General features: G+C 39.6%; 1 protein-coding gene across 3 annotated transcripts; it reads right to left on the reverse strand.

Annotated features, from left to right (window-relative positions):
- On the reverse strand, nt 1-27,448 carry LOC131234053 (uncharacterized). 3 transcript variants are annotated; one of them, XM_058231027.1, is made up of 6 exons: nt 27,101-27,444; nt 25,556-25,856; nt 12,862-13,020; nt 2,829-3,124; nt 463-600; nt 1-303 (listed from the first exon to the last, which is right to left on the reverse strand). In XM_058231027.1, the coding sequence occupies exons 1-6, from the start codon at nt 27,293-27,295 to the stop codon at nt 295-297; spliced, it is 1,098 nt and encodes a 365-aa protein (XP_058087010.1). In that variant the 5' UTR covers nt 27,296-27,444; the 3' UTR covers nt 1-294. The 3 variants fall into 3 exon arrangements, with proteins under 3 accessions (XP_058087010.1, XP_058087009.1, XP_058087011.1); XM_058231026.1 differs by having other exon boundaries at nt 1-243; nt 368-600; nt 27,101-27,443; XM_058231028.1 differs by lacking the exon at nt 12,862-13,020 and having other exon boundaries at nt 1-243; nt 368-600; nt 27,101-27,448.
- Between the last annotated feature and the right edge of the window lie 229 nt (nt 27,449-27,677).

A 27,677-nucleotide genomic window follows, 5' to 3' on the forward strand; every position in this document is an offset into this window, starting at 1 on the left:
TGGAAAAGAGAAATAACCACTTATAGAATATCGTGTTATAAAATGATAAACTTGTAATCAGAAGTAGCCACTGACTTTAACCAATCAGGACAAATGATTATGACATATTGGAAAAGACTGAACAAGTCAGATTTATGGTGGGAACCCACCAAAAGAGCAAAAGGCTAAAAATTGCATCAGGGTATCATTTGAGAGCAGTACTTCAAAATGCGTAATTCCTATTCCGGTGAGGATGCCAAATGCCTGCAAGGGGGGGGTCGATGGTGTAAGCAATCAGCTGCTTCAAAACCAACACTACAAGTCCTGACAGTACAATATATGCACATGTTAAGTTCTCGAAAAGATGAGGCATCACTAGACATACTACCTTCAAAAAAACAGATTCTAGGGATCTTGGGCTTCTGATTGAATGTTGACAATACGGGACATAAGCTTAGAGAGCTCCGAGATAGCAATCTGGACCTGATCATCATCTTGCTCTCTGTTCCTTGACCATGCAGCTGAGTTTGAGCCTAATCTATATTCACTTGTCGTAGCTCTCGCCATTCTTGATGTCGATAGAGCCTTCTCCAGGTCTGACTGTGTCAGCATCCTTGGCCCCTGCAACATAAAAGTTTTATAGCTAACTTGATGAGAGGGGGAACAATGCATGAATACACACGTATGTACATGCACACTTCTATTGAAGGGCATGCATGAATATTTCACTTGTGGGTGTTTGAACGCAACAGGAAAATTGAACTGTGAAGATATAGTTCGATCAAGAGAAGATTAAAAAAACAAAAGACCTAGCTAAGCTCCTAGTATTTCATTGTCTCAATAGCCCACAAATTTCAGTTAATTCCTTCCAAATCCAACCCTGGACTAATGTAATTGCAATTTGGGGCCTACAGCTCCAATACAGATGCTAATAAGAAAATCACAAATGATGGGGGCGACGTGACCTGATGAAAGCGCCGCACACTTGCCTCAGATGTGGGGCCCACAGTGAAAAGCAAAGATTGCCCTGTGTGAAATGACGATGCTGCCCTTTTCACTGTGGGGTCCGCATCTGACGCACAAATGTGGCCCATTTACATGGGCCACGGAGGGAGCACCCCATGCTGAGAAATAAATAGGCTGGGTTGAGGGCTGATCGCAGCCCAGTCTAACTTGGCCCAAAGTTTTTCTTAATAGTCTTACACTAGCTTGCTTAAGACGACGTTTGCTAATTACAAAAGCACGTGGAAGGCATGCCATGTTGAGCATTTCATCTTGTTGAGAATAATGCTTAGACCTTCTTCCTCAAAAATCAAGCAGTTTTACTCCTCAAGTAGGCCACAATTAGGGGTGTCAATGGGCCAGGGGTTCAGGCCTGAAAATCAGAATTTTGAATAGGTCTGGCCCAACAGCCAGGCCCAAAATAGTTCAAAATCCAGGCCGAGACCTACCCCAGGCCCAGCCCGTTGACAGCCCTAGCCACAATGCAGCAAGTAAACTGAGGGTTAATACAAATTTTCCTGGGTACCATTTGTTTTGTATAGTTTGTCTAACTTTAAGTGTGAAATAGCCTGATCTCTAGGCCCAAAGATATTAAAGTAGCCCACCCATGAATGAGCAGGGCTCCCACACACGTGGAATTAGGAAACCTGACTTTAGCCATCCCATTAGTAACGCCATATTTCTAGATTGAGCAAAACTATTATCCCACAGAAAATAGCAGTAAACTGAGTTCTGATGAAATGGTATTTCAAGGAACTATATTGCATTAGCTGCAGCTGACCTTTTCCTCTTCAATAGCCAAAACCTTGATTTTAGATATAGCCTGAACAATGAAATTTATGAAAAAGAGAGACGATCCAAGGGGACTTTAATCCCACTTCACATGGGTCAAAAATAAAGGATCCCAAGACACCATCAAACAGCAGAAGTGAGCATATAAGGAAACATGTGCCAACTGTAAATGATGGCGAAGAAAACACAGTGAACAAGAAAGCCACTTGCACAAATAAGCAAGATTAATGAGATAGTACTAAAAAATCATTAAAAACCCATGGCTGAATGCATGAAAATGCATGACTAATCCGTTCAAAGGAACATCTAAAAGAAGAGGTAATTCACAATGAGCCAACATGGCTGCATGATCGGGATGATGTGGAACACTCCTCTGGTGACCATTCCAAGGAAAAGGTCCCAGACCAAAATCATGATGACCTTCAAATCATCATATCATCATCATGGGTCATTCCCAAATCGAGGTCATCCATGATAACCCCACATGGCAGGATGATCAGATGACACAGACCATCCCTTTGATGACTGTAACAAGGAAAGAGTCCCTGTCCAAAAATCAGGCTGACATTCATATTATTGTATCATCATGCCTTTTGTCACACCAACCTTCAAATGGTGAGTAAAAGTTAAAACCGGTCCACTGTCCAAATTCAATAGGCATAAGGCCCGCCAAGCAATTAACCAATTGGTGTAATTTTTGGATTGCAGCACTCCATGGCGCCCAACAGTGGAGAGAATAATGGATGCTTGACAGCTCATTCAACCGAGTAGTTTTTCAACTGACAGTGATGATTGACGCCTGAAAATCAAGCGTGTGCTTGAATGGAAACCCGCCCCCTTACTTGTCAGGTAATTCTCTAAAGGAGTTGCCAAAGTGCAGCTACCATCGTGTCTCCATTCTCTTTTTTATGATTCCTCTCTCAAATAAGTTGGCCTAATTTGTTTAAGTTTTTCAATTATAAAAAATGAAGGCACTCCCAAAGAATCTTACATCTTGAGAAAATGATCAAGGACAAGATGGTAAAAATAAAGATGAGATCAAGATGTATACTGACATGAGATGCTTGACCGTTCCTTTCATCACGCAGCAGGTCTCTGAGAGGAAAGTAGGCTGCTTGCTTGCAGAGTTCGAGCAGATCTGAACCAGTATAGCCCTCACATAAGCTGGCGATGCGATCATAGTCAATGTTCTCTTCTACTTTCTCACCCTTCAATATCACTTTCAGTATCTTGGCTCTCTCGCTGCAGTCAGGTACCCCAATTTCAAAGGCCTGGGGAAGACGCCGGAGTATTGCTTCATCAAGTTCTTGTGGACGGTTGGTTGCTGCCAGAACCATCACCCGAGCATTCTCTATATAAACAGAGGAAATAAAGTTCAGTTTACAGTATAAGTATGGAATTGGGTTTTCACCCACCACTCACAGATGAATTTTTTATTGTGGATTCTTTATCCTTAAAACAAAACAAGCCCCCAAGTTCAATAAAGAAGAAATGAGCTTATATCCATGCCCTTTTTTTCTGCAAACACCATGTTTCCTACTTTTGGCAATAAACTAGTACTGAAGCATACTATTCTAATACTTAATAAGAAAAAAGGGGTGCCTGTAAAAAACTAGGTATATGCATCATTTAAAATGAAATGCATGCTCTAAATAGACAGATTTTCTGAAATAAGAGTATCACGGACATGAGCTTCTTTTTCTTTTCTTTTTAAAGCAATTATTTTATTAAAAAGCAAACTACACAACACAAGCCAAGAAACTGAAGAGGCTAAAGCACATTTAGCAAGGGCCTTTATAAAAGAGGCCCAAGCCCATCCAGCAGACTGCCATATAAGTCTTCCTATCAGGTATACTGGCAGAAAGACAGTAGGGATGGCAATGGGCGGGGTTTGGGCTAACTTAAGACCCAAGGCCTGAGCCCGGCATGGGCCTAGCACATCGGACCTGAGCCTGGAGAAAATTGGTTGGACCCACCCAGGTCCGCCTGGCCCAAAATTTGATAAAATCCCTATTTCCCTCCAAAATGCTCTTAACCTATCCACTGATCAAGTGTGCCAAACGTGGACAGGTAGCATTTTTAGAGGAATGAAACCAGCGGTCTTCATCCAAGAAGGATGGATTGTCTAACCAGAAGATTGGAATGGCATGCCTGCAGGATATAACAAGTGCATATAAATTCAGGTCAAGCCTTGCTGGGCTGGGCTGGGCCGGGTTGGGCTAAAAATAACTTGAGCCCGAGCCCATCCAGCCCAGCCCAAAGCCGGGTCAGGCAGGCTACCTGGCCCATTGCCACCCTTAGACAACAGAACATATAAGCCTCTTTGCCATTTCTTTCGCTTTACGAGATCTGAACCCCCAATCTAGAACTTGGTTTGGAAGTTGTACCTGACCCAGATTCATAAGCTATAGACTTAAAGGCTGCATGACAGTAAATGCCACAATATTTTCATTGGACTAAACACCGCATAATGCTAGTGCCAGGCAATTTTTTTTGAATGCGGACCAGACCCCAGTTTGGTCCAACTGTTGATGCCACCAGTCCTACCCAAGACATTCACTTAGGTATTACTGAACTGAAAGTCCAAAGTAAAATTCTCAAATCATGCTCCCAAGAAGTGCTATGAAAACTTTTTCGGATGTCCCTCGGCTTAGAAAGCCAGGAAATATACAAGACATCAAACGAGATTATAAGAGATCATCTTGTTACGAAGCAATTGAGAATTTCTCATAGATTGCAAAAGGCTGAAGTGACTCGAGCCCACAGGATGGCTTTCTCTTGCATTGCAATTTGCACTTCCTACCTTTTAGATTCTTCATTCGACAACAACGCAAAAGAATAAAAAGAAAAAGAAAAAGAAAGTGAGAGGCCACAAAGCTTGTTTCTTTCTTCCCAAGTAGACACCATCCCAAGCTCGGATAAGGGAAGAGATGAACCTCAGCACAACCCACCCACCTCAAATATCCTCAACAACTCATTCCACATAAATGAAGCATACTCACAAAAAAATTGAAGAGATGGTTCTCTGATTCAGCCTCCTTAAGCCACAGGAGTAGCCATTGGTTATCACTTATCACTATCCCTCTCTGCCTCAATTGATCTATGGTTAAGACCTTATCCTTCCCAACTAGCCATGAGAATGCCATCAACCTTTGAGGTCCCTAATAAAACCACACTTGAGTTGTGTGAACCTTCCTTAGACTAGATCCTACCCCGACTCTGAAGGTATAAAATGATCTCACTGAGAAATATCCATTGGTTTCCTTATTCCACTTCCATTTATCAATCACCTGGGTGAACCAACTAAAGTCATTGAAAGCTATAATTATCTTAAAAGCTCCTCAAATTCATTGTCCAGAAGAACTCTTCTAAACTATGGAATCCACAAAACCAAGTAGTGACTTATGTTGTATCGCTCACACACTAGCTTTAAGTGGTGGAACAATATAGCAAGTGCATGATTATCGCACCAGATATCCTCTCAAAACCGAATTCTTGCACCATCTCCTACAACAATTTCAACATTTTGTGAGTAGAGCCCTTCGATTATGAAAATCACCCTCTATGTTGGTTGTCCCTGTACTGGGATCAAGCCTCTGCAAACCACCCTCTACCTCTGGTCCCATACTTGCAAGAGACGAAACATCTCCATAGATTATTAGTTTTTTTTTAAGGATCAAGATATATATATATAAAAGAAAAGGAACTACAGAGGGAGCGGGGCTGCTAAAGAAGTGAACCACCTAAGCTCCAAGAAAAAGAAGATTACAGCCCTTTAGATTATCTACATTAGCAGCCCACTCCATAATCAACTGTTTTGCTCTACGCACTAAGAGCTCCACTGAGTTGGAGTCATTCCTGAAACATCTTCCGTTTCTTTCTTCCCATACAAACCACCAAACAGCCAAGAAAGCTATTCTCCAAATCGGTGTCCTCTGCTTGCCTAGGTTGACTCCGTGCCACACATTTAACAACCAACCCGTTATGTCAGGAAGAGACCATTTAATTCTGGAAGAACGTAAAATTTCTGGCCAGATCTGGTTTATATAGGAGCAGTGGACAAATAAACGATCGACCGTCTCTTCGTCCACCATGCAACATAGGCATACGTTAGCTAGAGTCATCCTCCTTTTACTCAAGTTGTCGACTATGAGGACCTTTTTCTTTCTGACCAGCCATCCAAAAAACGCTATCTTAGGTGGGACCGAGTAGCTCCAAATCTGATTTGTTGTAGGTTCTTCTTTGGGGGAGGGATTGTTGTCCAGAATTTTATATAGTGACTTAATCGAGAACATACCAGATTTTTCGGCCCACCATACTAACCTGTCTGCACTCGAATGATCTGGCTTACTTTTGGAGATTCGATCAAGGAGGGCCACATACTCTGCAATCTCCCAATCCTATAAATTTCTTCTGCATTCTAGGTTCCATACCAAATTCCCACCGAGTAATGAATAACAATTAGCTACTGATGTGGCTTGGTTTTGGAGAGATGCAGAAAATGTTTGGAAAGTCCTCTTTCAAAGCTACTTCTCCCACCCATGTATCTTCTAAGAATCGAACATTTTCTCCATTACCAATATCGAAGCCGATTCCTTTGAGGACCTTTTTCATGGATAGGACACCCCTCCAGAGGGCCGAAGCCCAATAAGATGAATAGTCTTTGGTCCACCAACCTCCCTCCGAGCTTCCATACTTGCTTTTGACTAACTTGTTCCATAGACTCCCGCTTTCAATCCCTAATCTCCAAATCCACTCCCCTAAAAGGGCCCGGTTCATTGTCTTGAGGTCTTTAATCCCAACACCTCCTTGAATATGCTTGCACACCTCCTTTCATTCTACCAAGTGGAATTTCTTTTTCTCCTCTTTCTCGTGCCATAGAAAATCGTGTCTAGATTTTTCTAGGATAGCCGAAACTGAAACCGGACATCTAAATAAGGACATGAAGTATAACGGTAGATTCGATAAAGCCTACTTTATTAGAGTGATACGCCCCCCGAACAATAAGAATCTGCATTTCCATCTAGCAAGATATTTCTCAAACCTGTCTATGACCTTGTCCCAAAGAGATTTAGGAGGCTTTCCAATGCACAACGGGAGACCGACAAAGGAGGTCGAGAAGCGGCCTATAGAACATTTAAAGAATTCAACATATTTCATAATGTCTTCCTGTTCCATGTTCACCCCGTACATCTTGGTTTTAGACATATTAACTCTCAGACCGGAGACTGCCTCAAAACATCGGATCGTTGCACGCAGATTGCTTACCTTCTCCTGATTTGCTTCACTGAATAGCAACTTGTCATCCACAAACTAAATATGTGATATTGGAGTGTCCATGCCCTTACTCTGATACCACTTAAAATGCCTTCTTCTTGGCCTTTGATTAGCATTCTGGATAAAGCCTCCTCGAAAGGCGATAGCGGGTCCCCTTGGCGTAACCCCCTAGAACTTTTGAAAAACCCTTTTGGGTAGCCGTTTAGTAGTACAGAGAAGTCTGCAGACCCAATGCACTCTCCTATCCATCCTTTCCATTTCTCACCAAATCCCATACAAGATAACATATATTGAAGGAAGCCCCAATCCACATGGTCATATGCCTTCGCAAGGTCAAGCTTGCATATTCGATCTGGATCTGTGACTGGAGTCTACACATTCATAAGCGATTAAATCACTGTCAATGATTTGTCTACCCAGAATGAATGTGCTCTGATTACCAGATATAACGTTCCCTACCACCTTCTTTAAACGAGATGCCATAACTTTTTCCAGGATCTTGTACGGCCCTCCAATTAGAATTATCGGTCTAAAATCTTTAAAGCATGCCGCACCCGGGAATTTAGGGATTAATGCTATAAAAGAAGCCCCGAGCCCTTTAGAAAGACGCCCTCTTTCATGGAATTCGCTGAAGAAATCCATAACATCACTCTGTATGTCTTCCCAGAAGATCTGAAAAAAGAGGATTGGGAATCCATCTGGCCTTGGAGCTTTATCTCCTCCCAGGGCATCCACCGTTGACTTAACTTCTTCCAATGAGAAAGGGGACTCGAGATCTTTGACGTTAACTTCCGACAGCCTGTCTACCTACAAGAGGTCTAAACCAAGCCCGTTCCAATCTTCTCCTTGGAGCAAGTTGCTGAGAAAACCTCAATATGAATTTCATTCACCACTATGCTATTGATCTTGTTATATCTAAGACGTGCACTAGCTACACTATGGAAAAACTGTGTTTTTGTCCCCCTCTCCAATTTTTACCACGATCGTTGTCTCCAAACAATTTCATCTTTTAACACTCTAGCTGATAGGTTTCGAATAAGCTATATTCTTTTTATCAATTGTTCTGTTGACATTGAACCTCCTTCGGCACTCAAATCAATTTTTTACAACTCTGACAAAATCGCTTCTGTTTCCCTCACCCTTTTACACAAATCCTTCGCTCTCCACGATTTAATCTCTTCCTTCAAAAGTTTCAGTTTGCAACTCAACCTGAAACTAGCATAGCCTTCCACTTCAAAACCAGACCACCATTCTTTTATAAGTTGCGAGAAACCTTCTATCTTTAACCAAGAAATTTCAAATCTGAAAGGTTTCGGACCCCAACTCTGATCTTCAGCTACGAGAATCACCGGGCAGTGATCCGATGTAGTTCTTGGGAGGACCCCAACCCCATATATTATTAGTTTCCACCTCTGCCTCAAAAGCCACTTCCTAAAAGTGCACTATTCAAAGCGTTTAATGATTTAATGCGTGTTCCCCTGACCTCAATCGATTTACTTCAACCCAACAAGGTCCAATTAACGATGGCTTTTCACCCCTTTTCGGAGGAAGTCCCTTTGGATTCTTTTATCCGAATTGATGCAAGATATTGGAAAAGAGATGCAATAAAGGGGCATATTCACATGAGAGTCACTATAAAAAGGGTAATCTTACCCGAAAATGGTCGATATCTTCCTTTCCAAGCCAAAAACTTCTTTTCTATTCTTTCTACCACTCACCATTGGGTCCCAAAAATGCTTAGCTGGCTTCCTGGCATAGAGAAGAAGGCCCATATGGGTGGAAGGCAACATTCCCGCCCTACACCTGAATCTTATTTCAAGCTTTCCACCTCTTCTTCTCCATATGAACACCAGGATCTCACTCTTTTGAAAAGGCTCAATTTCTAACCTAACACTGCTAAAACATCCACGGATCAGTTTCAAATTCCAAATTTGGTCTTCATTCTCATCACAAGAAATGATTGTATCATCCGCAAATAGGAAGTGAGAGATTTGAAATCAGTTTTCTTGATCATAAAGCCCTCTATTAGACCTACAACCCTTGCCCTATCCATAATCCTACTTAACGCTTCCACTATAGCTACAAAGAGAAAGTGACAAAGCAGGTCCCCTATCGAAACCCGCTAGAGCTCTTGAAGAAGCCCTTAGGAAACCATTGACCAAAATCGAATAGTTTGTGGATGCGACACATTGTGATGCAGGACAATTAACCACTTGCTTTAGAAGCTCAAACTGTTAGAGCATGGCGAATCAATCCATTTATCTCATAACCCAAGCCCCGCATCGCATGGGTTATGACCTCGGCCGAACCCCCCTCGTGGGCTCCACATCATATGGGTACCACCTCACACTGGTCGCCCACCCCGAGTGTGCCCCTGCATCCCATAGGCAACCCCACTCGAGCACGGTGTGAAAATACCCCTGCATTAATCACCCCGATGAGAGGTCTCGAACATGAGACCTCTCGCTCTGATAGCAATTTGATGTAGGAAAATTAACCATTTGCTCTAAAAGCTCGAACTGTTAAAGCATGGCGAATCAATCCCTTTATCTCATAGCCCAAGCCCAAGGTGTCCCGTATCGGTATCGGTTGGCATAACAGTGCCCTCCGAAACTGATACGGATACAGGGGCGTAATGGCGCAAAAAAATTTTTTACCAAAAAAATATGAAAAAATATGGATTAAATCCGGAATATTCTAAGCATTCCAAATATGCATTCATTTATAAATTGGAACATGTTTATGGTGGTGTAACGGTCCACTCTTTGGTGAGAAGTTGTATCGGACTGTCTGATTAATTTTTTTAACCAGGTAACTTGAATTTGACTACAAAATTCATATATTTAATTTTCTAAATATGTAATTTATATACTTAACTTGATATCATTTTTCCCAATAGTTCTTTAAAAAAATGAAATTAAATTCAGGTAAATGGCGTTGCCAATTTGAGGCTAACTTGGAAGACCAATCTATTCTCCAAATCAGCCTCAAATTCATGCCATTTATTGTCATTATCCCACTTATAAATTGGTGGACATTTATTGGATAGTGAATCATTAAAAAAAAAAAAAAAAAAAATCAAAAGGCCATATTTTAAAAAATAAAAGTCCACAAATTAACAATTAAAACTATTCAAACAATTTGATTTTGGCATTGTGAGTTAGCAATTGCAGTCCATAATTTAATTGCCAAATTTTAAGTTAATATATGTCTCGTGTACAATTTGTTAAGGCTTGAATTAGGAGGGGCTTGGATTGTAAAGTGCAGCACACGTGTCAAAGTTTTTTGGGCCCCACCCGTGATGAATGTGTTATATCCACACCGTCCATCCATTTTGCCAAATAATTTTAGAGCATGAGCCCAAAAATGAGGCACATCCAAAGCTCAGGTGGACTGCACCATAAGAAACAACAATAATTAAACGTTCACCATTAAAAATTTATTGGGGGCTAGAAAAGTTTTAGATCAAGCTAACATGTGTGTTTTCCCTTCATCCACGTCAGTGTGACCCAATTAATATGTTAGATTGAAAATAAACATTACAGTGGACCTTAAGAAATTTTTAATGGTGAGCATTCTATAACCACTATTTCCTATGGTGTGGTCCACCTGAGATTTGGATATTACTAATTTTTTGGATCCTGACCTAAAATGACGTGGCAAAATGGATGGACGATAGGGATAAAATATATACATCATGGTGGGGCCCACTCGGGTCTGATCAGATTGGACGAAAAATAAATGTTACCGTGCGCACTACGAATTGTTTAACCATGAAAAACATTATCACCGCTGCTATTTTTGGTGTGGTCCAGATGATCTCTGGATATAATTCATTTTTTGGGTGGTGCTCTAAAATGATCTCTGAAAATAGATGAACGGTGTAGATGTAATAAATACATCACTGTGGAGCAAATATAACTTTGATCTCCTTTGAACCGTTCGTACAACTCGGAGCTCAAGGAGTGTCAGCGCTCGTCTTTGCGTGACACGTACCTACAGCAGCTAGCTGCTGCAAATAAAAAAAAAATGGAGAGAGGGAAAACGAAAAGAAAAAAAGAGGGAGAGAGAAGAGATTGAGAGAGAGAGAGAGAGAGAGTGAGTGAGAGAGAGGAAGAAGAAGAAGAAGAACAGGAAGAAGCCGCAGCCGCAGCCGGGCACAGCCGCAGCTGCCCGAGAAGAAGAATAAGAAAGAGAAGAAGAAGAAGAAAAGAAAAGAAAAAAGGTACGGTTTTTTTTTTTTTTTTGTTTTTTTTTTTTTTCAAGGCCCGTAACAGCCGTTATGGGTCTATAACGGCCGTTATGGCCCGTAACGGCCATTACGGTCACATAATTCCATAACGGCCGTTTCGACCCCGTATCGCGTAACGGGTCCCACCGTTACCGTTACGTAACGGCCGTTATGGCCGATACGTAACCGATTTGGGATACCTTGCCCAAGCCCCATATCACATAGGTTAGGACCCCGGCCGAACCCCCTCGTGGGCCCCACATCACATGGATACCCCCTCACACGGGTGGGGCCCACCTCATATGAGCCACCCGCCTCACACGGGCCGCCCACCCCGATTATGCCCTTGCATCCCACAGGCAACCCATTCGAGCCCGGTGTGAAAATACCCCTGCATTACATTGTAGCAACCATCTCCATCTATCCCCAAACCCCATTCTTTTTAGCATATAATCAAGAACTTCCCACTTGCATGGCACTCATAGGCCAGGAGAGCAGCCTAAAAGATTTCTCCCATAGAAAAATGCCGCTTGAGATTCTGAAATCCCCCTCTCAAGAACTGCTATGGGTTTGGTAGTCCCTTGAGTTTCCTCTGAAGAACTGCTATGGGTTTGGTAGTTTTTCTTTTGTCAAAGCTACTACCCTTGAACTGCTATGGGTTTGGCAGTCACTTTTGAACTTTTTACTTTTGTCAAAGCTACTACCCTGAGGAATAATACATTAATACTTAGTTAATAGTAGCTCACTAAATAAAGTAACTAGGGAAGGTTGTTTACAATAAGTCCACAATTACGATAGATCTGTAAATTTCCCTGGATGATGTTTAGATAGGAAAATCAGGGGTGTACAATGAAATGGATACTGCTTAAGAAGAGACAATGAACAAGAAACAAACCTAGGTTCAGAATTTCTATATAGCTATTAAGGTTCCATACCCTCACCCTTACAAGTTTGAATGCGTGGAAAGATCCATTGTTGTTTGAATGTCTAGACAATCCTCTAAAACATGGCGTTGTCCAATGGAGCTTTCCAGCATGTGGATGCAGCATTCACTTAAGACAGGTGTCAATTTGGACAAGGTGCAGTCCACAACATAAAAAAATTAAAAAGGTTGTTCTCTACTCCACATTCCTATCTCTATCCACACACATAGGTACATACGTACACCTATACACATACATGGGGGGGAGGGGGGTGGGACGGGGATCTCATGTTAGGATTCATGAGGTTGAAACCCATAATTCTGTGGATATGCTGTTGCCAAATAAACCCTCTGTACAAAGACATGGATCTACAGGTGGCTTTCATAGAATTAGAAAGTTGTTTTTCTTTCCCCCCACAAGCACATAGAAAATCATTTTTTTAAAAGAGTAAATAATAGGAAAACTAGATTCAGTTCAGAACACAACATTGGATTTCAAACAATATGGCCCCAAAATACTTGATTCCAGGACAACCTTACTAGCTCAAGCTTGGTTTCAGCAGAGAAAGGATCTCCACTTTAAAAAGCAAGCACGAAAGCATCAAAAAAAAAGAAGCAAGAAGGGTTAATATGCCGTTTTAAGTGTTAAAATACTCACGGTCAGTGGTAAAACCATCCCACAAAGCCATGAACTCAGTTTTCATGTTAGTCAAGGCTTCATGGTCTGTAGTGCGGCGTTGCCCCAAAAAACTGTCAACCTCATCAATAAATATAATAGCAGGCTGGAGTTTATAAGCCAAACTGAATACAGCAGCCACTGCAAAAACCAAGGCAAATATAAAGAACATCACAACAATATTAATAGCTATAAGAAAATCGCTATTTAAGAAAAATATTACTACTTATTGTCTTTGCATAATCTTAAATCACATAGAAGTCAATTAATAAAATTTTCCTGATAAACAAACACACTGTTAAAGTAGCTTGATAATGAAAAAGGCTAAATGTGCCAAATGGCATTTTGTACTATCAAGTTCTAATGAATCATTAGAAGATTATAGGTTCTGAATGAAAAAGGATCGATTTATATCAAATTTTAATTAAGGGACCATTAGAAGATTATATGTTCTGAAATAAATAAAAAGAAATAAAATATTGATCTCAATATAGTACAATGATGCAAGTCTGATGACCTTAACTAATCATGACAAAAACAGAAGTCGAACATACCAAGTCAGGGAATCCATCATATCATATCCTTACAAAGAAAATGTTCAACAGAAAAAAAAATAAAAATCCTCATGAAGAAAATATGAACATCAACAATTCCAACTCCCAAGTAACAACTGTTAGAAAAGAGAGGACAGAGTAATGGGAGCCCACCATGAGTGGACAAGTGATGTTATCCAGAGGAAAAGGATCTGTTCCTTGGTCATCCTCCTTTTTATTTGCAGATTAGTTTAGAAAAGGTGTTAGATATAAAGTTGAGTGTACGGTGGCAATGGGCCGCGTGGCCCAATTTTTTCTAGATCTGGACCTTCTCATTAGGACCATGGTCCTAGCCCGGGCCCACCTCAATAGGCCCAAATACTTATCGGTATCATATCAGCCCTAGAAACAACTCTGAAATAGTTTTTGGCATCACCCAAGATACCCCAAAGGTCCCGAAAAACCTTTCCAAACATAAATATGAATAACGGTATCATATCGGCCAATATGGCCACATTGTATCCGTATCAACACGAGACGAAATGCGATACGGGGTTAGTATCGGCCCAATACAAAAAATATAAAAAATATAAAAAAAGACCCATATCAGCCGATATGCCCATAAAAGCCCGATTTTGATTTTGATTTTGATTTTTTTTTTTTTCAAAATTCCACTTGTCTCCTCTTCCCTTTTCTTTTTCATTTAAACCATGGAAGAAGCTTAAAAACTCATTTTAGGCTAGATTTAGACCTATTTTGGGATCAAAATAAATGATTTGAATGGGATTCAACAAATCGAAGAGAAGTGGACCATTAGGGGAAAAATCAGAAAGAAAGGTAAAACTTCACTTTCCTTTTTATATTTTTATCTTTTTTTTGTTGTATTTCAATATAATAGGCCCTAGTTCACCAAATTATGCTTGATTTCTGTTCAGTTATGGCCTATTTAGTTGACCTTCAACAAGTCAAACCAACAAACAACATTCTCATCAAAGAATGGTCCGATACACCAGTGTTCGAGTTGTCGGTATCGCTACAAGTTTCACTAGCCGGAGATAAAGATAAAATATCGTTATCGTCAATAATATCGCCGATAACCAGAAATGCGGGGAAAAATGGGGAAACATAGGGAAAAAATGTGGAGTTTTTCAGTGAAACTTCAAGACATGCCTAACTACACAGATCTTTATATATAGGAATAAAAAAAATTGAAAAAATAAAAATAAAAATGCATGCATAATAAGTTTTCTTGTAATGGAAGTCTAAAAACATGTGCCGCCAAAAGAAATCACTTTAATAGTAACTACAATGAGTTTATATAATACAAATGCAGCTCACATAAAATAATTAAAACATATAAAAGTAAACGAACTAAAAAAAACACACAATTATGAAGCCCACCATTATGTATGTATTGTATATCCACATTTTCCATCCATCCAACCATCCAAACACCCATCCATCCAGTCATCTCATCCAACCAACCAACCATCCAACCATCCAACAATCCAAACATTCATCGATCAATCTCACCCATCCATCCATCCATCCCATCAAATCATCCACACATTCCATTTATCCATCAAACATCCATCCATCCTATCTATCTAACAATCCAAACATCCCATCCATCCATTCCATCAAATCATCAAAATATCCATCCTTCCATCCCATTTATTCATCCAACCATCCCATCCAAACATCCATCCATCCATCCAATCATCCATCCCATCTATCCATCCAAATATCATCTATTCATCAAAACATCCAACCATCCATCCCATCCAATCATTCAAGCATTCATCCTTCCATCCATCCATCCAATCTATCCATCCATCCTAGTTATTTCATGCATCCAACCATTTATCCATCCATCCATCCAACCATCCCATCATTCAAACATCCATCCGTCCCATCTATCCATCCATCCAACCAACCATCCTATCGCATCCACGCATCCAACCATGTAACCATGCGTCGGCCTCACCCAAGACTATGGCCCTTACTGTGGGGCCCACCTTCATGGATTTATTCTATATCCATCCGTTTTGCAAGACCCTTTTAAGGTATGAGCTTAACAATGAAGTAGATCTAATTCTCCAGAGCAACTTATCGTTCATAGGAAACAATGGTGATGAACATTACTCGGCCACAAAAGTTTTGGATTAAGTATATATTTGTTTTTTCCCTTCATCCATATTTACGTGACATTATCAATTGGTTGGATGGAAAATAAATATTATGGAAACATAAGGTGGGTCTTAGGAAGTTTTTAATGGTATGTCATTCAATCATCCCTGTTGTATGGTCCACCTGAGATTTATTTCTTCGTTTTTGGGGGCTCATGCCTTGAAATGTTCTGAAAAACGGATGGGCAAATACATCATGGTGGGGCTGCATCATCTTATGTGAGAATGGGACACACCTGATCTACTCCTGTAGCCATATCAATTTTTTATATAAAATGGTGGTGAAATAGTCTTATTATGTTATATGAAACTCACACTATAAAATAACTTAAAAGTTACATAATTTATTAGTTTTGTTTTGAGGTAAAATGGCAGTGAAACAGTCTTATTATATTGTGTGAAACTCATATTATAAAATAACTTAAAAGTTATATAATATATTAGTTTTGTTTCGAGGCAAAATGGTGGTGACCTTTGCAATTTAATAGTGTCAAACGCACATTTTAGTTAACTTTAAAAATTCAGTTGTAAGGCAAAAGCTTCAAAAGAGGGTTCGAAAACCCCTCTTTCAAAACCCTAAAAGTCGACGCGCAAGTTCTTCTCCACAGCCGTAATAACCCTAGAATTTTGGAAGTATCTTTAATCTCGCAATGCAAATTCAACTATTGAAGAAAATCCCAACAAGATTAGAAAAAAGCTCGTCGAAATCTCGGATTTTTTGGGTTATTTCATACTTTTGAAGACCACGCTATCGATCTACAATCCAATCACTTCTCGATCTTCCAGAAAGAGGTATTTTTAAAATACGATTTTCTTTTTTAGTATTTACGGCTTGATTTTGTCGGCGAAATTTCAAAAAAAAAAAAAATCGGCGAAATCCGAAAAAATAGGCGAAATGTCACCGATATCCAAGAGAGAAACGAAATCTAGGGTTTTCGTTATCGAAGGGCCAGTGATACCGAAAATATCCGCAATAATTCGATATTATCGCCGATAATTTAAACACTGCGATACACCATATGCATGTCCAAAATACCTATATATATATATATATATATATTCTTGAATATCTTATTATTCCCTTTTTCTTGATATTTTACTTAATTCTTTGGCTTTAAAAAAATTGACCAATATAAGCTGATATTGTTCAATACGGACCGATAACAATACATGACTTCCCACCCCAAAAAAAAAAAAAAAAAGAAAAAGGAAAAAAAGATAATCGTCTCTTTGTTTTGCCAACAAAATGCACAAGCATTGGTGATAAATAAACCCATTTTCCTAATATTGTCAATCGTGAGCACCTTGTTCCACCCCACTGGCCATGCCATGCGAACGTTGCCCAGAGGGATGTTGTAGGACCAAAGGAGTGTGCATCATACTTGCTTCCTTGAGTATCTATTAAGCATACTATAAAAGGACCCAGTGTTTAAATTATCGGCGATAATACCGAATTATCGCCATTATTTTTGATATCATTGGCCCATCGATAACGAAAACCCCAGATTTCATCTCTCTTGGATATCGGTGACATTTCACCGATTTTTTTCGAAATTTTGCTGACAAAATCAAGCCGTAAATACTAAAAAAGAAAATCATATTTAAAAAAATACCTTTCTAGAAGATCAAGAAGTGATTGGATTGTATATCGATAATGTGGTCTTCAAAAGTATGAAATAACCCAAAAAATCCAGAATTTTGACAAGCTTTTTTCTAATCTTCTTGGGATTTCCGTCGATAGTTGAATCTGCGTTGCGAGATTGAAGATACTTCCGAGATTTCAAGGTTACTATGGCTGTGGAGAAGAGCTTGCGCGTCGACTTTTAGGGTTTTGAAAAAAGGAATTTTCGAAACTCTCTTTCGAAGCTCTTTCCTTGTAGGTGAATTTTTAAAGTTAACTAAAATGTGTGTTTGACACTATTAAATTGCAAAGGTCACCACCAATTTGTCTCAAAACAAAACTAATATATTATGTAACTTTTAAGTTATTTTATAATGTAAGTTTCACGCAATATAATAAGACTGTTTCACCGCCATTTTACCTCAAAACAAAACTAACAAATTATGTAACTTTTAAGTTATTTTATAGTGTGAGTTTCATACAACATAATAAGACTATTTTACCACCATTTTATATAAAAAATTACGATGGCTACGGGAGTAGATCAGGTGCGTCCCATTCTCACATAAGATGATGTGGCCCACCATGATGTATTTGCCCATCCGTTTTTCAGAACATTTTAGGGCATGAGCCCAAAAACGAAGAAGATCTAAATCTCAAGTAGACCGTACAACAGGGGTGATTGAATGACATACCATTAAAAACTTCCTAAAACCCACCTTATGTTTTCATAATGTTTATTTTCCATCCAACCTATTGATAATGTCACATAAATATGGATGAAGGGAAAAAACAAATATCTACTTAAATCCAAAACTTTTGTGGCCCAGTAATGTTCATCACCATTATTTCCTATGAACGATAAGTTGTTCTGGAGAATTATATCTACTTCATTGTTAAGCTCATGCCTTAAAAGGGACTTGCAAAACGGATGGATATAGAATAAATCCATTAAGGTGGGCCCCGCGGTAAGGGCCATAGTCTTGGGTGAGGCCGACGCATGGTTAGATGGTTGGATGCATGGATGGGATAGGATGGGATGGTTGGTTGGATGGATGGATGGATGCTTGGATGGATAGATGGGATGGATGGATGTTTGAATGATTGGATGGGATGGGATGGGATGGGATGGTTGGATGGATAAATGATTGGATGCATGAAATAACTGGGATGGTTGGATAGATGAATGGATGGATAGATGGGATGGATGGATGGACAGATGAATGCTTGAATGATTGGGATGGATGCATGAATGTTTGAATGATTGGATGCGATGGTCAGATGGTCGGATGTTTTGATGAATAGATGGGATGGATGTATGGATGTTTGGACGAATAGATGGGATGGATGAATGGATGATTGGATGGTTGATTGGTTGGATGGATGGATGGATGGATGTTTGGATGCTTGGATGGGATGGTTGGATGAATAAATGGGATGGAAGGATGGATATTTGGATGATTTGATGGAATGGATGGATGGGATGTTTGGATTGTTAGATAGATAGGATGGATGTATGTTTGATGGAATGGATGGATGGGATGTTTGGATTGTTAGATAGATAGGATGGATGTATGTTTGATGGATAAATGGAATGTGTGGATGATTTGAAGGGATGGATGGATGAGATTGATCGATGAATGTTTGGATTATTGGATGGGATGGTTAGATTAATGAATAGTCGGATGGATGGTTGGATGGATGGATGGGATGGTTGGGTGGTCGAATGGATGGATGGTTGGTTGGTTGGATGAGATGAATGGATGGATGGGTGTTTGGATGGTTGGATGGAGGGAAAATGTGGATATACAATACATATATAAAGGTGGGCTTCATAAATGTGTGTGTTTTTTTAGTTCATTTACTTTTATATGTTTTAATTATTTTATGTGAGCTGCATTCGTATTATATAAACTTATTTTAGTTACTATTAAAGTGATTTCTTTCGGCGGCGCATATTTTTAGACTTCCATTACAAGAAAACTTATTATGTATGCATTTTTTTTTTCAATTTTTTTATTCCTAAATATGAAGATATGTGTAGTTAGGCATGTCTTGAAGTTTCATTGAAAAACTCCCCATTTTTTCCCTATGTTTCCCCATTTTTCCCCGCATTTCTAGTTATCGGCGATATTATTGACGATAACGATTTTTTTTCTTTATCTCCGGCCAGTGAAACTTGTAGCGATACCGACAACTTGAACACTGAAAGGACCTCACCAAGAATTGACCCGACTTGTCCTCAAGCCACCACATCGCATCTGACTCTACCAAGAGAACAACATCCAATAGTTGCTTCAATAAACTGGTTGACATAACCGGGCCATATCCCCTCTAGGCCATGAGCCATTCCCTTTACTTGGGGTGTGAGCCTCTTATTTCCCTTTTATCTTTTATTTTTGTTCCTTTTTTCTAAGTTAGTTTATGTAATTTTGTCGTTCACTTAATATATATAAAAAGAGAGGGTTGGACAGCCAAGACTGTTACTGAGTTTTTTTTTTTCTTCCTTGGTTCTTTCTTTCCTTTGACATGGTATTAGAGCAAAAAGGCCCCTAGGGATTTTTAACTCTCGATCTCCTCCTCTTCTAATCTTCTCTTCTTTTTCTTTTTTCTTTTTTTCAGATAATCTCTCCTGGTTTGAGAGTCTTAGCCTTTTAATTACAGATTGTATAAGATTTGTGAGGGGTGGTGCTGCAGCCATGGTGTCTTAAAGATCTTGTTGAAGTTTTTGCTGAAAATTCTGGATGGATTTGTTCCCTTTGGTTGGATCAAAAATATGATTCCGATTTGCTGGACTTTCGTATTTCTATAAATTTTTTGGATTGTTTTTCTTCCAAATTTACTGAAATTAGATTGCAGCAATAAGGTTTGTTGGTCATTACTGTTTGGACTGTTTTTTGTCATCTTTCTTCCATATTTACAAGAATCTCCTCATGGTAACCATAGATTTTCCTAGATTTGTTTTCTTTTAGTAATTCGACTAAAAGATCACCCTTCTCTTCTTTGGCTTCTTCATTATTTATTAATTTGAACATTCATTCTTTGAAATTTATTTCCTTTTGAGTTATTCCTTTTGGTTCGTAAGTATTCCTTTTGAGATTATTGCATGCTATATTTGCCTACAGTGTTCGTTGGATTTTGGTTAGTGAAATTTTGAGAGTTGTTGGGTTTAAATATGGCTTCTTTAATCTTCAAAAAAGAATGGCTTCTTCATCTGCATCTGAAATGGCAAATACAATCAACTCTAAGATGGAACAGTCGATTGTTCATTGTAAGAAACCTGGATGAAGATTACAATCCATAAGCTTAAGTTCAGCAAATTATTTTTAGTATTATAATTATACCGGTAGTGGAAGAGGTAGAGTTAATGGATGATGAGGTAAGAATGCTAACCGTGGCCGTGGTGGTGGCATTGGTCATAGCCGTTGTGCAGATCGTTTGTGTACTTATAGTGGTCAATATGGTCAAACAACTGATTGTTGTTGGGTGCTCATGGTAAAACACTTCAGGGTTGTTTTGCTAATTCAGCCACTATTGACGATAAAGACTTCTCACGTATTGTTGGCCAGGTGGCTCCTTTGGCGACATCATCTGTTGGAGTTCAACCAACTGGGGATGTAGTCCATCTCTCAAAAAATGAGTATAATGATTTATTAAGGGAAGCCGCACAGATTAAAGCCTCTACATCTTCATCTTTGGCTCAAAAAAGTAATACCTTCTTTGTCCTTCACACTACCTTTGCGTCCAACCTTTGGATAATTGATTCAGGGGCTACAGATCATATAACAAGTACATTTATTTCGTTTTCTTCGTTCACCTCAAATCCTTATTTGGTACCTGGAACCCTGTCAAGGGAAAGGGTATTGTTTCTGCTTCACCATCGTTCTTTGTCTTTTGTCTTATTGGTTCATAATATTGCTTCGAATTTATTATCTGTGAGTTAGACTACGAAGAACCTAAATTGTAGTGTAAATTTTTTTCCTAATCATTGTGTCTTTCAGGATATGAAGACAAAGAAGTTGCTTGGTGGTGGACTTGAGAAAGATGGAATATACATTTTTCATTCGAATCCTTCAAATCGGTTTAGTGAATGTCTTAAGGCAAACAAGGAGGACCTTTATCTTTGGCAGTGTCGTTTTGGTCATCCTTCTAATTTAGTTTTACAATCTTCGTTGCTTCAGTCAGTTGAGTCTGAGGAAATCAAGAATTTTCAATGCGAGGCCAATGTTTTAGCTAAATATCTTAATTCAATTTATTCCCTTGTGGAAAGAAAGACAAATAAAAGAAAAAAAAAAATGTTAGTTCATTCTAATGTATGGGAGCGGATTTCGATTATTTCTAATGGATTTAAATACTATAGTCTTTATTGACAATGCTTCTCGTATGACATGGATTTATTTAATAAAAAGTAGAGATGAGGTTGGTTCAGTTTTCAAAGTACTTCAGAGCTCTGTCGCCCTCCTCAAGTTTATAGTTGAATTGTAGCCACCACCCCACCTCATCGACATGAGCTCCAACTCGTACCGTCACCACCAAGCACCATTGAAAGGGCAGCCCCATACCTGCCAGCATTTGCATGTTAAAGGTTATTGCCCATCTGCGCCCAGCTCCCCCATACCCAACACATCTACTCTTGAGATGGCCTCCTCAGGTCCTCTTGCCTCTCTTCCTTTAACGGCTCCCCCTCCCCTTTCTTCCTCATACTCCGCTGGTTTTTTTTTCCTTTCCCCGCCTCGCATCCATTCACCACATCCCTGTAAGACTCACCCCCCTTTGAGTACACAACCTTGTTAGGCCCTAACTTCTCTAACCCCCTTTCACTTCCTACCTCCTTTATTTCACCCCTACTAAGCCTACCTTCTCTACCCACTTCCCTGTCTCCTTCTTGAGGACTTCTTTACTAGCCACATTTGGAACATCCCGAGCCATCTTCATCACCAGTTTCCTACCTTCGTAGAACTTCCCATTAAATGGCCCCTTTCACATCCTCCTTTAACGTTATTGCACGAAAGTGAACCCTCTTACCTCTTCTTATTCTCTCTTCTTCGATATCACCACCTCCATAACATTTCCACAATTCCTAAGGGCTTGTTTGAAATGACATTCCCTCCAATCGATCAAGAAATTTTCGATGAATGATACCAGTAACTCTCTCAAGCCCGGAAATCCCTTTCCTTCTCCCTCTCTTTCTTTGCTTCATTCCTCTTCCAGACTAGCATCCACTCACCTTCCTTCCTCTGCTGAACATCGATTGCTTTTACTTCCTCTTCTATTACCTCCTTACCTTTTTCATCTCCCCCTCCCCTATTACCTCTTCCCTTAGGGCCTATTTGATTCTCCATGTCACATGTAAATACATTGTAAATAGATAATAATTATTTACCTACGTAATTACCGCATCATTCCCAATGCAGACAGTGACAGCCTGCCTTTTGAAGGCTAAAATTGAGGATAGTTGCAAAATGAATGTGGGGCCCACTGTAATGTATGTGGCTCATGCACACTTATCCATTATGTTAGCTGCATTTACGGCATGAGCCCAAAAAATGAGGCAAATCCAAAGCTCAAGTGGACCACACCACAAGAAACCATGATGAATTGAACGCCTACCATTAAATACTTCTAGGGAGGCCTGGAGGTTTTTTCCCCTTATCCATGTCTGTGTGACTGTACAAACAGGTTAGATGAAAAATAAACATCAATGTGGGCCCCGTGAAGTAAATAGCTTTCAATGGTGGACGTTTCAAGGACAATGCTTCGTTTGGCGTGGGCCACTTAAGCGTTGGATCTGCTTCTTTTTTCTGCTCATGCCCCCAAAATGTTCCAATAAAATGGACAGACTGCATGGATATGTCACATGCATCACGGTGCGACCCACAAATTTAAGTCAATCTTTTTGGACCAGTTTTCAAAGCGGAAATACACCCATATTATCAAACATGCTAAAAAAAGTAATAATTACCTATTTACAATGTATTTAGGGTTGACATGAAAAATCAAACATGCCCTTAGCGAGTGATTCTCCCTAGTTCTGTCTCATTTCCGTTAACCACAATGTATATCCTCTCCCTTCATCCTTCAAAAAAAAAACCCTCTCCCTTCTCCACCGCCAGGACCGCTCCCTTCTCCACCACCAAGATCTCTCTCAGTCACAATTCTTTGAGCAACCTCTTTCTTGATCCATCCCACAACCTTCCTCTCAATGAGCCATTGCCATCTAAATCTAGCATATACATATATACATATAGATGATATAGATATCCCCTTTCTAACATAATATTCATACCTATTAACTTTTAGATCTATTAAAGAATGTAATTTTTTCAACCTTTCTAGCATGCTAAATTTCGTGAAATGGTTCATGATACAATTTTGCCAATAGAGACATAATTAAAATGTTCCTGTTATCTTGAGATTATCTGTATCGCAGGTCAGCAATACAGGTACAGGGTGTAATGTAAAATTTACATTATTAGTCGATATTGTCGATAATATTGCCAATATCTCGTGACACACAAAATATCATGAGATGTCAGCCGCTTCCCTTTAGCATATATGCGAGGCATCATCGTCAATATCAATATAGCATGCATACACATTATGGAACTCGAGAGAAAATCGGAAAAGTAAAAGGGAAAAAAATGGGGGATCACTTCCTAAGGGTTATTTTGATAGTTCGAGGTAGAAATTGCAACTTGAGAGTGGAAATGAGCTAGAACTCCACGGTGAGAAAAGATGAGGAAAGACATATTGACCACGATTGCGCAGGACTCACAGATAGGCATACTAATCCAATTCGGAGAGTATGAGTACCAATGATATGTGAGTGATATGTGAGGGAGTACATGAGTTGGTACCATTCTATCATGGTGGAAACAGAGATGACTTCGAGCCACCTTGTAACTCTGTGGGTTTGAGGCATGGATATATTTTTGTTCTCTTTAGTTTGTGGTTGTATTGTTTGTGTTTTATTAATTGCATTATATGATATTTGAATGATGTGAACTCATTTTAGATATAATTGTACTGCTTTTGTCTAACAACATATGATTTAGGCCCTATAAAATAGAAACCTATTATGTATATTTGTTTTTGTGATATTTTGAGCCCTAAGTGTGTAAACATGTGTCTTTTAACATCTCCTGAACTTTCAGTGAAAAATTCAACTTTTTTTCCCAATGCTTGCCTCAAACAGTGATACATTCTCTGGTATTTGTGATATTATCAACGATATCGATAAATGTTTCTGTATCCCAATTCCAAAGTCATCGATACATGTAATGTTAATGATACTCTGAACATTACATAATATATTATGACAAGAATGCTAGAAAATTGTCAGAAATTTACAAACAATTAATCTAATACAATAGGATTCACTTCAAACCTTCCCTACAAGTATCAACAAAGGCCCAAGGATGACTGTCAACAAATAATTGGTGCAGTAATCCCAGTTTACTGATTTTGGGTCTTGGGCTTGCTGTTACAAGCCCATCACGTTTCATGGTGGTCTCAGTCCTATTGCCTTTCATATCGGATTGGGCATAGACCTGGGCATACCCTGGCCCAAACCAAACCCACCCTGTTATCACCCCTAATTAGTATAGAATTGGGTGTTGGGAAGACCATTGGTGGGGAGATGCACCTGTTAATCCATTGTTTCTAAAACCCTGTAAGGGGGGGAATCTATAGTTGATGTACTTGTTTACTCAATTGTTTCTAACCCCCTGTAGGGGGGAGCCAATGGTTTTTATAGACAAGTAGACTGTGGAGCAAAACAAAGCTTGTGCTTAGAATCATACCTCGAGTACATCTGGCTACTTAAGAAAAGTTAAAATTTGGAACTCGGAGAAAAGGTTTCAAAATGGAACAGTGTAGAAATAGAAGTAGGAAACCAGATAATTACTGATGCAATGAGGAAAGCATAAATAGGACACTTATTGTGGGAACTGTTACACAAATATAACACTAATTAAAGAGAAAATTGCGTATCAGTGATGGAATGAAGCAAGATTATGATGAAGTTCCAGTAAAACAGTACAAAGCCCTCTACCAAAAAGAATTGCCATTCTATGTGTAACAATGATGTTGAGATGTGAGGGAACAAAATGGTTTCTGTACATAAGCACTCACCCAAACCATTCCCACATTTTTTTCACTAAAGTTGCTACCAATAAAAATTCCCATTAAAAAAATGTTTTATAGGAACACTCATGTCTGCAAATGACTGACAAACATTCATGCAACAATTATTACACAAAGCACATTATCTAGTTTGTTTAAGAACACCAATACCAAAATGCTTCCAGTCTAACACTCTGGACAATACTTACCAAGTTTTTGTGCATCACCAAACCATTTGCTCATCAGATTAGATATCCTGACATTGATAAAAACAGCACCGGACTCTTTTGCTATGGCCTTGGCAAGCATAGTTTTTCCAGTTCCAGGTGGTCCATACAGCAGTACTCCTTTCTGTGGACTAAGAAGCTTCCCATGTGCAAACAATTCAGGTCTCCGCAATGGAAGGATCACAAGTTCGTATAATGCGTGCTTAACCTTTTCCAATCCTCCAATAGACTCGAACTCCACATCGATATGGTCAGGATTTATAACATCACATGCTATAACATCCTGTCAGATCATGAAAAGAGAAGGTATAAACATGGCAACAAAGGAAAAAATAAAATAAAAAAACATTCCTAAAATACTTTGAGAAGAACCATCAACCAAGAACTCAAAAACTGGATAGAAACTCCACACAGATGGAACTCAATTAATCAAACCATTTTATGAAACCGAAAGGATATTCCCAATAACAAGCTACAAGCAAAGTCCAAATTTGAAACTAAATGGCCAATAGAACCACTCATATTGCCAGGACTCCAAAAGAATTACAAAATAAGATTCATTCAACATATTTAAAAAAATGCATTTAGTAAACAAAACTGACTTAAATAAATGAGCTTGTAAGAATGAAACTGCGCTTCTTGAAATAGTCTGAGTGACCATCTTCTTATGCTTCACCAATTTTCAAAAGGCAATAGCACCCATGCATTCAAATTCCCCGATATACCAAAAACCCAGTAAAAACTCACTCAAAACAAAAGAAATTTCCAACAATCAGCACTGTCTCTGTCTCCTGCTTACTCAGGTTCATTTCAATTTCCAATCAGCAAGTAGTGGTGGTTTTGTTACCTGGCATCTCAGAGAACACACTTGGATATTTACTTAAAGATAACATCTGATTTTTACAGGTTCATAGTATTGAATTCAATTGCAATAATTAGTTCAACCATGTGGAAGAACAAATTGCATTTGTTGTCCCTCGTGTCATCTGTGATTTCACGGCTACTTCCTTATGAATAATAAGGAAAGTTACAACAATATGGTCATTTCCTCTCTTTTAAACTAATCATTGCAATTCAATTCAATAGCGCATCCAAACACAACCTGAACTGACCATCTCAAACTGTCCTACAATATAATGAAAGAAACTATTTTGAACTTTTTCATCTACTGATTTTTCTAACCATCACACACACTGCTCCCAGAATCAAAACCCTAATCCTAATTTCATCCATAACGAGTGATATCTGCACAAAAAAAACAAATGCATACCAATTCCGCCCCCCCACCCCCCCCCAAAAAAAAAAAAAATCAATTCGACATTCCGAACCAAATGATTTTCCCCATTCTAAAAAACACCAAAAATTCAATAATTCGTACACGCCATCCTCATCTAAGTCCAGTCAAGAAACAAAAACACGCAAGTAGGTGGAGACGACAGCAACACAGACAACCCCGGATTACAATCCGGTACCACCAAATTACGAGGAAGGGGAGAAAAACCCATTTCAGAGAAGGAGGAGGGTTACCTCGTAGGGATTGGTTTGGACCAAGGGCCGGCCCAAACGCCTGGCGATTTCCTTCTTCTGTTCTTGGGCTTTCTTGGAGGCGGCCCGGTTCGGATCCAGATGGCGGAGCCCGGCGAACAGGACGAGACAGCTGAGAGCGGCGCTCGCCGCGTAGAGGACTAGCTCCTGGACGAAGCGGGTCTCAGACACGCCCATGACAGTTCACTGTAAAAGATAACGGAACGGAGCGAGAATTTTCAATCCGGAGCAGCAGCAGCAGCAGAGGCTGATATCGAGGCTGAGGGCGAAACTAGGGACGACTCTTCTTCTTGCTACTTCGCTTGCAAGAAACCACACGCACGTATATGCTTTCTCTCTGTGTATACGACCGAGTGGATGAGAAAGGTATTTCGAGCCCTGCTAAACCTACTTGCGGGAGTAGTCTGAGAGAGATCTGCAGTGGGCCCGCCGACCACGAGCGCGACGGACGTGGATTGCGTCCTACCCCCGCCCGGACGGTAATCCACTCGGGTGGGGCCCAACGCCCGGGCAGAGCTATGTGGGGCCCAACGTGATTTAAGTATTTTATCCACTCCGT

The sequence above is a fragment of the Magnolia sinica genome, chromosome 18 (assembly GCF_029962835.1).
Source record: "Magnolia sinica isolate HGM2019 chromosome 18, MsV1, whole genome shotgun sequence".
NCBI classification, from domain to species: Eukaryota; Viridiplantae; Streptophyta; class Magnoliopsida; order Magnoliales; family Magnoliaceae; genus Magnolia; species Magnolia sinica.

What these genes read in the sequence shown, in the direction of transcription:
- LOC131234053 (XM_058231026.1), bottom strand. Translation starts at nt 27,295, where the DNA reads ATGGGCGTGTCTGAGACCCGCTTCGTCCAGGAGCTAGTCCTCTACGCG. An exon ending in GGATGGTTTTACCACTGACC is followed by an intron (nt 3,125 to 12,861) that starts GTGAGTATTTTA and finishes CTGTTTATATAG; the next exon opens with AGAATGCTCGGGTGATGGTT. An exon ending in GGAACGGTCAAGCATCTCAT is followed by an intron (nt 601 to 2,828) that starts GTCAGTATACAT and finishes TTTATGTTGCAG; the next exon opens with GGGCCAAGGATGCTGACACA.